The sequence below is a fragment of the Coregonus clupeaformis genome, unplaced genomic scaffold (genome assembly GCF_020615455.1).
Source record: "Coregonus clupeaformis isolate EN_2021a unplaced genomic scaffold, ASM2061545v1 scaf5868, whole genome shotgun sequence".
In the NCBI taxonomy this organism is placed as follows: domain Eukaryota; kingdom Metazoa; phylum Chordata; class Actinopteri; order Salmoniformes; family Salmonidae; genus Coregonus; species Coregonus clupeaformis.
In genome coordinates, this window is record NW_025539322.1 from 866 (window position 1) to 13,585 (window position 12,720).

Consider the following 12,720-nt stretch of genomic DNA (forward strand, 5'->3'; position numbering starts at 1 on the left):
CTTCCCCTGAGATAAGAGATGATTAATTCCTTTGAATGAGCAACGATTTAATGGCTCAAAGCTTAATTAAGCTGTGGATGGACACACACTCACCTATGGGATCCACGGCATATATACAAGGCCAGCCCAGCCAGCCAGCTGAGGTGAAAAGAAAACTCCATACTTTGTAGATCATCCCTTTGATGTGAATGATGACCCCCGCCTTCTATGCCCCATCCCTGTCCTGTCCCACCATGGTCATTTCAGCATGGAAATGTGATTAGTTGACCCTTTTTAGCTCCACATCACTGGCAGAGAGGGTCCTTGGGTTGGTGGTGACATTTGTGACCAAAGCCTGATTCCATATAAATATCAGAGGGTGTGGAGACCAAAAAGGTCACTCGGTCAGGAACTAGCTATCAGGGAAGCTGTGCTTTGAGGAGGAATCATAAGGGAGTATAAGGAGTATATACCATGGATATCCTGCAGCCCTGCCTACTGCTCATTCTGTGGGCTCTCAACATAGCCTGTAAGTACTGTTGTTTGTTTGTCTTTCTCTATTTGACCATAAAGCTCAATGATGTACAGTGATGATACCTACTGATGGACTTCAATCAACATTAAGACTTTATAATCCTTTTTGATACACAGGAGAGCACAGGCACTGGTACAGAGTGTGAACAGAACAGCCATGTGACATGTACTGATGTGTATCTGAGTCTGATACTGGTTGTTTGATTTAAACTGTTTGATTTTTAGAACCTTGTTGTGTGATGTGCTATATTATAGATAGTGCATATGATGTGGTTATTAGAAGAATATCAAAGGATTATACTAGTTTTATAGCAGATCAAATCAGCCAAACCACTTTGTGCATACATACATGCTATAAGTGAGCATACTATATGTCACTTTATAATTAGGTAGTGTCCTGGAACTGGCCATGACCACTAAGGTCCGGGCCTGCATGTAGAGTGCTGATCTAGGATCAGTTTTGTCTTTCAAATTATAATTAATGGAAAGGGGAGGACCTGATCCTAGAGCAACGCACTCCTACTCTGAGACGATATTATACTTGACCAAGGAATCAGAGCTCTGACAGTTCCAGGAATGCTGCTGTCACCTTGGACTGCTATACAAGGTGTTGATGTGTCTCTGTTTATCTTATCCAGCAGCTGCCTTGTTGAACAAACATGTGGAGCACAGGAACCTGTTTGCACTGAGAGCCTGCTGCAAGAGACAGAGCCACTTTGTTTACATCGGCCAAGGTAAAGCATTGGTAAAGCACCATGCGAGGGCAGCACTGTCTCATTCCACATACATTACTTCTAATGGTACTATCAAAGTCTAGTCCCATTTGTAGCCAACTATTCCTTAGGGCTAGGCTACTACAATGCAAAGTCTTCCAAAAACCCTTGAATATAAATTCCCTTGTTTTATCATAGACTTATCTCCTCCTATTCAACAATATTTGTCAGCAGAATTATGTGGCTTGATAAATGCAAACAAAACTATATATTCATGTAAATTGGTGCAGATACATGCATCCATATAGATGTTTAGGGGGCTTGGAGAATTTGGGGGATAATGGATCATGTATATTATTGTAATTAACTCATTGTTTAACTTGTGTCCTCAGACATCTCTGGTAGTCCTGTGAGTGTGGATGTGGGGATGTGCAGGACGCTTGTGGGGAGAACAAAGCAGGACATCATATGAGGCTGGACTACAGTAGGGCTTTTCCAAACACTCCTCCATGTTGGAATACCTCAGGAGCAAAAAGGTAAGTGAGCAGTTCCTCAAATAACCAAAAGAAAGCACTACAACTTCAGGATTGTAAAGAGTTTAGGAATTTTAAGGAATTAAATTAGGCCTCCTTATTTAAGAATTTGATCAATAAAATAACAGTACCTATATTCGATGAAGACAAAATAAACATTTTTTCTTAGTTAAATATGGTTATTATATTGTTGCGTATTAGGGACATTTTTATCTCAACATTAGGAGTGCTGAGACCCAAGATAAGAACACCATTACAACTTAATGGGCATATAGTCTTCACTAAAAATATATCTTGACATGTCTTCTATTTTTCCCTTTATAAAAGGTAAGGGTCCGCAAACCTGCCACTCCAATCAGTGCCGAGGGTTCTGGTCAGGTTACATCCTGCGGGGTGAACCATAACTGTGAGCCGACCGGGGTGAGGGTGGACCGGATACTGCTGTTCAAGGGTCCCCGGGAGGTGGAGGTCATAGAGGAATGCCATTGTGAAAACAAACTGACCCAATGTGTCCGGGTTCCGGCGCTCAAAACCTACTTCTTTGAGACCCCATACGAGACTGTCATTGATGTAGGGAAGCTGTTCGGGTTCGAAAGGTTCTCCAGGTGTGTAGGCTTATCTTTGACTACAAAATGACTACAAAAACAGCCAACATTTAGAGAAGGGTCTGACCGCGTCCAGGGAAGGCCGCCTTCTCTTTCTATTGGCTCACATCTACTTCCTCGTTCTATGGGTCGACTGTGCATTGTAGCTAAACCTAACTGTCCTATCCCTTTTCCTAACCTTAACCTCATTCGCCTAACCTGCTACCTTAATTCACCCAACCTGTTGTGTTAGTTCTCCTAACCTGCTATGCTAATTATCCTTACCTTATACATTAATTATCCTAACTTGCTCGTTAGATCTCCTAACCGACTCACGTTAATTATCTTTACCTGCTACGTTAATTATCCTAACCTGACAAAAAGGGGCTTGGTTTCCCTGGGCTGTTCTTCCCTGAGCGGTTCTTCGCTGGAGTTTCCCTGGATGCGGGCCACAGTCAGACCTTATTGAAACTTTATGGTCGCAAAAACGTAATGCTTAAAAAAAACAGGTATCGATGCCAATGGGAGATAATGGACAAATGTACAATGTGCATAAAAGTGTTGCTCGCATAGGGGTTAGGATTGAAACCAGAGAGTAGATTTGTTTTTGTTGTTGTCTCCCCACCACCACTGAGTTACATACATGTCCTCGTGTTCTTAAAATTCAAACCTTATTTTTGGTGTGTCATTGCTGTAATATATGGTATAATATTTTTCATAGCACTCATTGCTGTACGAACAATCTTAATTAATTTGCACAAAAAAATAAGAAAAAGATCCTAATGGTAAAGTTATATTGATAATTCAGTGGTAGCCTAATTACAAAGGCCATTTCACAGGGCCCATGGAAGACCATAGCATTTCAATAAGAAATAACATCAGACTGAAACAGTTAATGGACACAGAGGACATGAAACAGACAATCATCATAGTTCATGATCATGTTCAGAATGTAAGTAACCCTAATAATATGTTATAACTATTTCCTTCTCAGATGGGTTCTCCTGCGTGCCCACTAAATTTGTCTCGGCCTTGGTGGGAGACCCCTAACAAGGAGTAGACCTGGTCAGACGGTGGAGGCCTGTGAGCTGAGTGAGAGCTGCTACAGAGTTCCCTACATGAGTACTACTATGAAATAGTCTATGATGCTGACGGAGTCAAAGAGGAGAAACTCAAGGTGAGCTCACGTTTCAGTATCCTGTCTTTTTATTAACAAAGTCAGAAAGCCCTGCCCCATCAATACGCCAACTTTACCTGTGCTACACTCTAGCAATGCATCATTTCTTTTTCATAAAAAAAATAGCAAAAAGAAAAAGCCTGCAGTAACACATATGCTTCTTTTTTTTACTTGTCTTTTTGGTCTCATTCTTTATAGAAACTATTTTGCCACTCTTCTTTTTTTTAATAATGAACTTTAAAGCCATGCACAGACTACATAAGATTAACCCTTATCTGATCTTATTCATTTATCAGCTAGGCAGCTTCACACCAATCAGATGTTTGATCAGAGAGCAGAGGAAGTTAGTGATTCCATCTGAGTGTCAGACACACTAACAAGGCACCTCCATTTGTCAGATAGATCTGCAAGTAAAGGTTATTGGTCCACTTTAATAAATTTCCCCTGCACAGAATCCTGGGAGATAAAGAGATGGCATCTCTTCAATGGGTTCAGCCCAAAAATGTTTAAAAGTTTAACTGGATGGATGCTATAGTATGCACAGAGTGGCTTTTATGGGGCACATTGGGAACAAAACACTTTTCAGGGGTACAGTGCCTTCATAAAGTATTCACAGCCCTTGACTTTTCCACATTTTATTGGGTTACAGCCTGAATTTTAAATGGATAAAATGTCGATTTTTGTCACTACACACATAATGTCAAAGTGGAATTATGTGTTTAGAAAATTTTACAAATTAATTAACATGAAAAGCTGAAATGTCTTGAGTCAATAAGTATTCAAACCCTTTGTTATGGCAAGCCTAAATAACTTCAGGAGTAAACATTTGCTTAACAAGTCACATAATAAGTTGCATGTACTCACTCTGTGTGTAATAATAGTGTTCAACATTATTTTTGAATGACTACCTCATCTCTGTACCCCACACATAACAATTATCTATAAGGTCCCTCAGTCGAGCAGTGAATTACAAACAGAGATTCAACCACAAAGACCAGGGGAGGTTTTCCAATGCCTCACAAAAAGGGCACCTATTGGTAGATGGGTAAAAATAAAAAAAGCAGACAATGAGAATTACTTTGAGCATGGTGAAGTTATTAATTACACGTTGGATGATGTATTAATACTCCCAGTCACTACAAAGTTACAGGCGTCCTTCCTAACTCAGTTGCCGGAGAGGAAGGATAATGCTCAGGGATTTCACCATGAGGCCAATGGTGACTTTAAAACAGTTTAATGGCTGTGATAGGAGAAAACTGAGGATGGATCAATGACATTGTAGTTACTCCACAATACTAACCTAATTGACAGAGTGAAAAGAAGGAAGCCTGTACAGAATAAAAATATTTCAAAACATGCATCCTGTTTGCAATAAGGCACTTAAGTTAAACTGCAAAAAATGTGGCAAAGAAATTAACTTTATGTCCTGAATACAAAGCGTTATGTTTGGGGCAAATCCAATACAACACGTCACTGAGTACCACTCTTCATATTTTGAAGCATGGTGGTGGCTGCATCATGTTATGGGTATGCTTGTCATCGGCAAGGACTAGAGAGTTTTTTACGATAAAAAGAAACGGAATAGAGCTAAGCACAGGCAAAGTCCTAGAAGAAAACCTGGTTCAGTTTGCTTTGCAGCAGACACTGGGACAACAAATCACCTTTCAGCAGGACCATAACCTAAAACACAAGGCCAAATATACACTGGAATTGCTTACCATGACGACATTGAATGTTCCTGCAAGACGACATTGAATGTTCCTGATGAAGCCTAGTTACAGTTTTGACTTAAATCGGCTTTAAAATCTATGGCATGACTTGAAAATGGCTGTCTAGCAATGATCAACAACCAACTTGACAGAGCTTGAAGAATTTTCAAAAGAATCATGTGCAAATATTGCCTACAATCCAGGTGTGCAAAGCCCTTAGAGACTTTCCCAGAAAGATTCATGCTGTAATCGCTGCCAAAGGTGATTCTAACATGTATTGACTCAGGGGGTTGAATACTTCTCTAATCAACATATATTTGTGTTTTCCTTTTCTTTTCTTTTTTTAACAAATGTTAGAATTTTCTTCCACTTTGACAATACAGAGTATTTTGTGTAGATCATTGACAAAAAATGAAAATTAAATCAATTTTAATCCCACTTTGTAACACAACAAAATGTGGAAAAGTTAAGGGGTGTAAATACTTTCTGAAGGCATGTATATATAAGAGCAAACAAAAAATACACAGGGTTAAGCGTGTACAAGGGGGTTCACCTCAACCTTCAGCACCTTCTTGTTGAAGTAAATTGTTGTACTATTTACTGCTATTGTTTAAGACTTCATTTTATGTATATATTTTTGCAATATTGTGTATGTAGACAAAGATAGAGAAGACAAAATATAGTTATTTAACTAATCTAATTCCCAGGTCTGTTAAATTAAGCCTATAGGCCAGGAGTATTCAAATCTTGCCCTACCAGGTCTGGACTACTGCTGGTTTTCTGTTCTACCTGATAATGAATTGCACCCACCTGGGGTCCCAGGCCTAAATAAGTCTCTGATTAGAGGGGAAAAATTGAAAAATACAGTGGAACTGGCTTCAAGGTCCAGATTTGAATTTGAGGGCTATAGGATGTCTGCCACCCCCTCTCACAAAAGGTGTGAGGAGAGCAAACACAAATGGTCCCTGCAGGTGTTGAATCAAGCAGTTAACATAGATCCCCACTCCCTGCTGGTGGGCTGGCCTGGCTGGTGTTTTCAGCCTGTGGTGAGTTGATTGCTGATGGCCTTGTCTCTGTGTTGCTAATGTTCCAACAGGAAATAGACGTGGGCAGATGTTTAGGAGGCTGCACCACAGGAAATCGCTGTCTTCTCAGGTAAGCAGAACACATGCAGCTGCTCCCTCCCTCCCTGAAGCACCCCAGCCCTTCTTCTCCTCCTTCTCCATCCTTCTACCACCCCTATCCTAACAACTGCCTGCTAGCTGTTAGCTCTAACACCCTGTAATACCCATAAAGTGTTGCTGTTGTGGTTTAAATACGGCTTGTTTGGTTTGGTTTCTGATTTACACCAATTTTCTCAAGATATTTTCAATTTTCACATTTTGATTTGTGATTTCTGTGTATATTTTAGTGATAGGTCTATATTTTAACATTTGAAAGTGTCTGCCAGAAAAATAAAATAATAATGTATGCACTCACTAACTGTAAGTCGCTCTGGATAAGAGCGTCTGCTAAATGACAAAAAAATAAAAAAATAAAAAAATAGATAGGACTTCAGTATTTGGAGTGTTTTTTTTTAGGACAACTGTTCACAGTCTTACAACTTCTGTTTTCTCTCTCTGTATTGCAGGAGCCACTCTGATTCCGAAGTGTGCTATCTGTGGGCAGAGAGACCCACCAACTCCTGTGTCCCTCGGGGCTACGACAGCCACATGTTCCTGAACCAGCATGGCCAGATCCGCACAGTCCTCTCCATCTCCTCCTGTTTCTGTCAGTCCTGAACCAGTCCTCAGAATGATGCCCTCTAGTGGAGCAGAACACACTGACATCCCCTGAGACCGAGAGATTGCCCTGTCAGGTCCAGAAACAACCCCCTTAGTCTCTAACCCTTAGCAAGTATTGTAGATCTCAAATACTTTGATAGGTAAAGCAATGAATGATTGTAATGTCCTTGCCTATCCACTTGTCTATCCAAATGCAGTGCCACATAAAGTGCCCAAGGATTAGGGGCTAGGGGTTATTTTTGTATGGGGTCTTCAACTCTTCCTTGTTTTAGATTGCAGTCCTATAGGCGTAGTTTCTCCACAGTGTAGAGCTAATGATCTCATTGCAACAAATGCTGAAGATATTCTTGTATTGTATGTAATATATGTATAAATAATTTTCTAAATAAAATTTATTCCAAAACCATTAATCAACTTGCTATCAGCCATCAAATTATTGAATGAACCCCAAACGTTCCCATATATGTCATGCAAGTGTGCTAAATATGCATTTGACCACTGTGTAGAACACACATCTACAGTGAGGGAAAAAAGTATTTGATCCCCTGCTGATTTTGTCTAGTTTGCCCCCTGACAAAGAAATGATCAGTCTATAATTTTAATGGTAGGTTTATTTGAACAGTGAGAGACAGAATAACAACAAATAAATCAAGAAAAACGCATGTCAAAAATGTTATAAATTGATTAGCATTTTAATGAGGGAAATAAGTATTTGACCCCTCTGCAAAACATGACTTAGTACTTGGTGGCAAAACCCTTGTTGGCAATCACAGAGGTCAGACGTTTCTTGTAGTTGGCCAGCAGGTTTGCACACATCTCAGGAGGGATTTTGTCCCACTCCTCTTTGCAGAGCTTCTCCAAGTCGTAAGGTTTTGAGCCTGACGTTTGGCAACTCGAACCTTCAGCTCCCTCCACAGATTTTCTATGGGATTAAGGTCTGGAGACTGGCTAGGCCACTCCAGGACCTTAATGTGCTTATCTTGAGCCACTCCTTTGTTGCCTTGGCCTTGTGTTTAGGGTCATTGTCATGCTGGAATACCCATCCACGACCCATTTTCAATGCCCTGGCTGAGGAAGGGAGGTTCTCACCCAAGATTTGACGGGTACATGGCCCCCGTCCATCGTCCCTTTGATGCGGTGAAGTTGTCCTGTCCCCTTAGCAGAAAAACACCCCCAAAGCATAATGTTTCCACCTCCATGTTTGACGGTGGGGATGGTGTTCTTGGGGTCATAGGCAGCATCTCCTCCTCCAAACACGGCGAGTTGAGTTGATGCCAAAGAGCTTGATTTTGGTCTCATCTGACCACAACACTTTCACCCAGTTCTCCTCTGAATCATTCAGTTGTACATTGGCAAACTTCAGACGGCCCTGTATATGTGCTTTCTTAGGCAGGGGGACCTTGCGGGCGCTGCAGGATTTCAGTCCTTCACAGCGTAGTGTGTTACCAATTGTTTTCTTGGTGACTATGGTCCCAGCTGCCTTGAGATCATTGACAAGATCCTCCTGTGTAGTTCTGGGCTAATTCTCTCACTGTTCTCATGATCATTGCAACTCCACGAGGTGAGATCTTGCATGGAGCCCCCAGGCCGAGGGAGATTGACAGTACTTTGTGTTTCTTCCATTTGCGAATAATCGCACCAACTGTTGTCACCTTCTCACCAAGCTGCTTGGCGATGGTCTTGTAGCCCATTCCAGCCTTGTGTGGGTCTACAATCTTGTCCCTGACATCCTTGGAGAGCTCTTTGGTCTTGGCCATGGTGGAGAGTTTGGAATCTGATTGATTGCTTCTGTGGACAGTGTCTTTTATACAGGTAACAAGCTGAGATTAGGAGCACTCCCTTTAAGAGTGTACTCCCCTAATCTCAGCCTCGTTATCTGTATAAAAGACACCTGGGAGCCAGAAATCCTTCTGATTGAGAGCGGGTCAAATACTTATTTCCCTCATTAAAATGCAAATCAATTTATAACATTTTTGACATGCGTTTTTCTGGATTTTGTTGTTGTTATTCTGTCTCTCACTGTTCAAATAAACCTACCATTAAAATTATAGACTGATCATTTCTTTGTCAGTGGGCAAACGTACAAAATCAGCAGGGGATCAAATACTTTTTTCCCTCACTGTATCTACTTGTAAAACAACAATTTGAGTTTGTAAAATGGGCTCTGTGTGTGGCTTTTGTTCTTTGATGAGAATTTATGATTTTAGTGATTACATGTCATATGTGGTAAAGAAGCATATTACATATGTTGAAGAACATGCATGTTTTGAGTGTCTTGAAAGTTATTTTACTATTTTCAACCTACCACCCAAGTGGTGACTGCCATTTTATAAATTCTTAATTTTACAGAATTTAGAATTTCTCTCGATTTGCTAAAAATAGGTGGGTAATGATGAAAGGAACCAAAAGGCATACCACCGGTAGTGCTTATTACTCACTATAAAACTTTTCCCAACCAGTATTAATGATAACTACAACATATAATGTAAATAATACATTGATAATAAAAATCAATCTAGTAACTAGTTCTGTTGCTAAAAATAGCCCAAGCGTAAGGAGATAGAGAGACTGTTAGAATAGTTGAAAACAACTGAACGTGAAAGACTACATTTAGCAACACAATTAATTTGATTGCCACACACAATTGGCAATCGAAAAAGTGGATTAAGATATTTTACAAGAGTGTTCTAGTCCGGATATAAATGCTTAATTGCTTACTGGAACTAAAAAAGCCAACTGTAATGCACCCCTTAATTCCACGAGGGCGCTCAAGCCTGAATTTATCCACACTAATGAATGTTGAATTTGCATATTTAGAGATGGGTTCAATGATTGTAACAGGATTTTTTTAATGAGTTTAGGGAGGACAAAATAGTTGGTATTGTGTTTGACCAGGTGCCAAGACATGATTAAAATGGAAACGAAGTGTACATCCCCAAATAGGTGGCCTCTTTATGTTTATATAAGTAGGCTAATTGTTGTTCCCGTAAGACATTATCCCCATTTGTCTGAATTAATGGATCCATTTTTGTGGCGGTTAACCTCCTACGGTGAGCAAACTTCCTCAGCTATGCTGTCTACAGAAAGGCTTCATCATTTTCTGGACCTTTTACATTTAATGTTTTATTTGACCCAAATTACCAGGAAAACATTCTTCTTTCTCGTCAGACGTTGAGAGGCCCGTTTCAATTAAATCTACAATCGGGTTCACACCTTGTTAAATTAGCCTTCCTTTACATCTCGCTGATTGTTGATTTACATTTGCGACTAAATAGCATATTTTTTATGGTTGTTGTCCGAGGGTTTAAGGACACTGTAGCCAATGCTGGAGCATTTGATATAAAACTTGGGTCATCAAAGCTCTCCAGTCACTCGGACTTCGACTGCTGGAGGACAAGTCATCGATGCTCCATGGACCCACAACAATAACCATGCACCACCACCACTCTGACATGTTACCTGTTGCCATGATCATCGCCACGTTAGTGGCTTGGCTACTTCAAAACCATCAATACATTTCGGAAAACCACTTTTCCATGGAGAACGAATCTGAAGAAGTGCGTTCAGCTGCTATCAAGAGGCTCCTGGAGGTTTTGGTATGGAGGTCCCTCCTCTCCTCCCGGGCGATAAGCAGTCGCCTCGGTACATGCTCGACCTGTACAACACAGTCGCAGATGTGGACGGTGTTACCAAGGATTCCTACCTTCTGGAGGGGAATACAGTTCGCAGTTTCTTCGACAAACGCAAGATTTTAACCTTGTTAATACATTGTCGATAGATCGTCTCTGTTAGACCTACGTGTTAAACTATTGCACCTGCCACTATGTATGTCTTTTACACAGATATTACAAAAAAGAAATTACGCATCGGGTAGTAGGCCCAAAGTTGATCTATCATCAGGAAACCTTTGTTGCGTTCTCATCTTCACAATACGCATCCTTCTCCCATACAGTGCACAATGAACAAGTGGAGTTCCTGTTCAACTTATCCACAGTGGCCAGGAGTGAGAAGGTTCTAACTGCTGAGTTACATATCTTCAAACTGCAGCCCCAGGCTCAGCATTCAACAGACATCACTTCTGTCAGGTAAGTTACTAAATGGGACTAATTTCTCTTGGCAGACATGCACTGTCCTTCAACTCCTTAGACTGCACAGAGTCAACTGTTCCTTATCTCCCCCAAAAGTATAAGGTAAGTTAATCCATTCTTTCCCTATACAGGTCAGTGTCTACCAGCTCATGGATTGCAGCAAAATGAACATAACTCAGGGGGAAGAAGCTGTTGTCTTCTAGACTGATCCCTGTCCACTCCACTGGCTGGGAGGTGTTTACCATCACACAAGCTGTAATTAATTCATTAATTAACTTGCTCACCCGCCCGCCCACCCACCCACCCATTCCTAACCACCACAACCCTCTCCCTACAAAGGTTGGTTCCTGGATGGTTGAAGAAGGCAGTAACCTGGGTCTGCTGGTGACAGTGCAGACCCTGGGAGGGAAGCCAGATGGATCAGAAGGTGGTTCGTTTGCTCAGAAAGGAACCATCACCAAAAGCGCAGCCCATGCTGGTGCTGTTCACTGATGATGGCTGCCATGCTGCTGCTCTGGAGAACACACTCAACGGTAGATTTAGACACCAATACTTTGGTATTACAACATGATTCTCACTGTGTAGTTTTACTTTATCTTTTATTTGCGCTATAATCATTATTTACTCTATCACTACTCTATTAAAGTATTCCATTTTTACTATGTCTTTACAATAACATTTTATCACTTTAATCTTCATTTAACATATATTCCATTGAATTAGAACCACATTTCCCTAACCACCTCCTTCCTTCCCCTCCAGATCCCTTGCTCTCCCCAGCCTGCCTGCCATCCCCGTCCTGCCAAGCCTCCTCAACGCCCAGGCCCCCACCGCAGTGCACGTTCCCTGGACTACGAGGATGGGGAGAAGATTACATGCCAGCGCCTAGCCCTCCACGTGGACTTTGAAGGAGATTGGATGGTCTGGGTGGATCGTGTCACCTCGGGGGTACAATGCCTACCACTGTAAGGGCTCCTGTCCCTTCCCCCTGGGCCAGAACATGAGGCCCACTAACCACGCCACTGTTCAGTCCATCATCAACGCTCTGAAGCTGACTAAAGGCATTGCGCGCCATAAGCGCATGTTGCCTGACAAGTTCTTCTCCATCAACCTCCTCTACTTTGATGATGACGAGAATGTGGTGCTGAAGCAGTATGATGACATGGTGGCAGGGGAAGCTGCGGCTGTCACTGAGCCAGATGGGGTGACCGTTGAAACAAGATGCTTTGACACAGAGCAGCACTGGATTCGCATTTAGGAGAGAACAATGTTCTCAGCAGCATCCCTGCTGTTTGTGGATGGCTGACTTTACCACAGTGTTGGACTGTACAGTGAGACCAGCTACATTTACATTTTAGTCAATAATCGCACCAACTGTTGTCACCTTCTCGCCAAGCTGCTTGGCGTGGTCTTGTAGCCCATTCCAGCCTTGTGGACAGGTCTGCAATCTTGTCCCTGACATCCTTGGGAGAGCTCTTTAGTGTTGGCCATGGTGGAGAGTTTGGAATCTGATTGATTGCTTCTGTGGACAGGTGTCTTTTATACAGGTAACAAGCTGAGATTGGGAGCACTCCCTTTGAGGAGTGTGCTTCTAATCTGTAACCAGAAATCCTGGGAAA

At 41.6% G+C, this 12,720-nt stretch overlaps 1 protein-coding gene and 1 pseudogene across 1 annotated transcript; both read left to right on the forward strand.

Annotated features, from left to right (window-relative positions):
- The first annotated feature begins 453 nt into the window (after window positions 1-453).
- LOC121581372 lies at window positions 454-7,010 on the forward strand. The gene is given in 11 exon segments (XM_045220770.1): window positions 454-508; window positions 1,152-1,247; window positions 1,619-1,685; window positions 1,687-1,762; window positions 2,087-2,338; window positions 2,340-2,364; window positions 3,338-3,406; window positions 3,409-3,459; window positions 3,462-3,520; window positions 6,326-6,384; window positions 6,860-7,010. Coding segments are annotated over 11 exon segments (960 nt in total).
- Window positions 7,011-10,549: 3,539 nt separating this feature from the next.
- Window positions 10,550-12,295, forward strand: LOC123490956 (annotated as a pseudogene).
- Window positions 12,296-12,720: the final 425 nt, after the last annotated feature.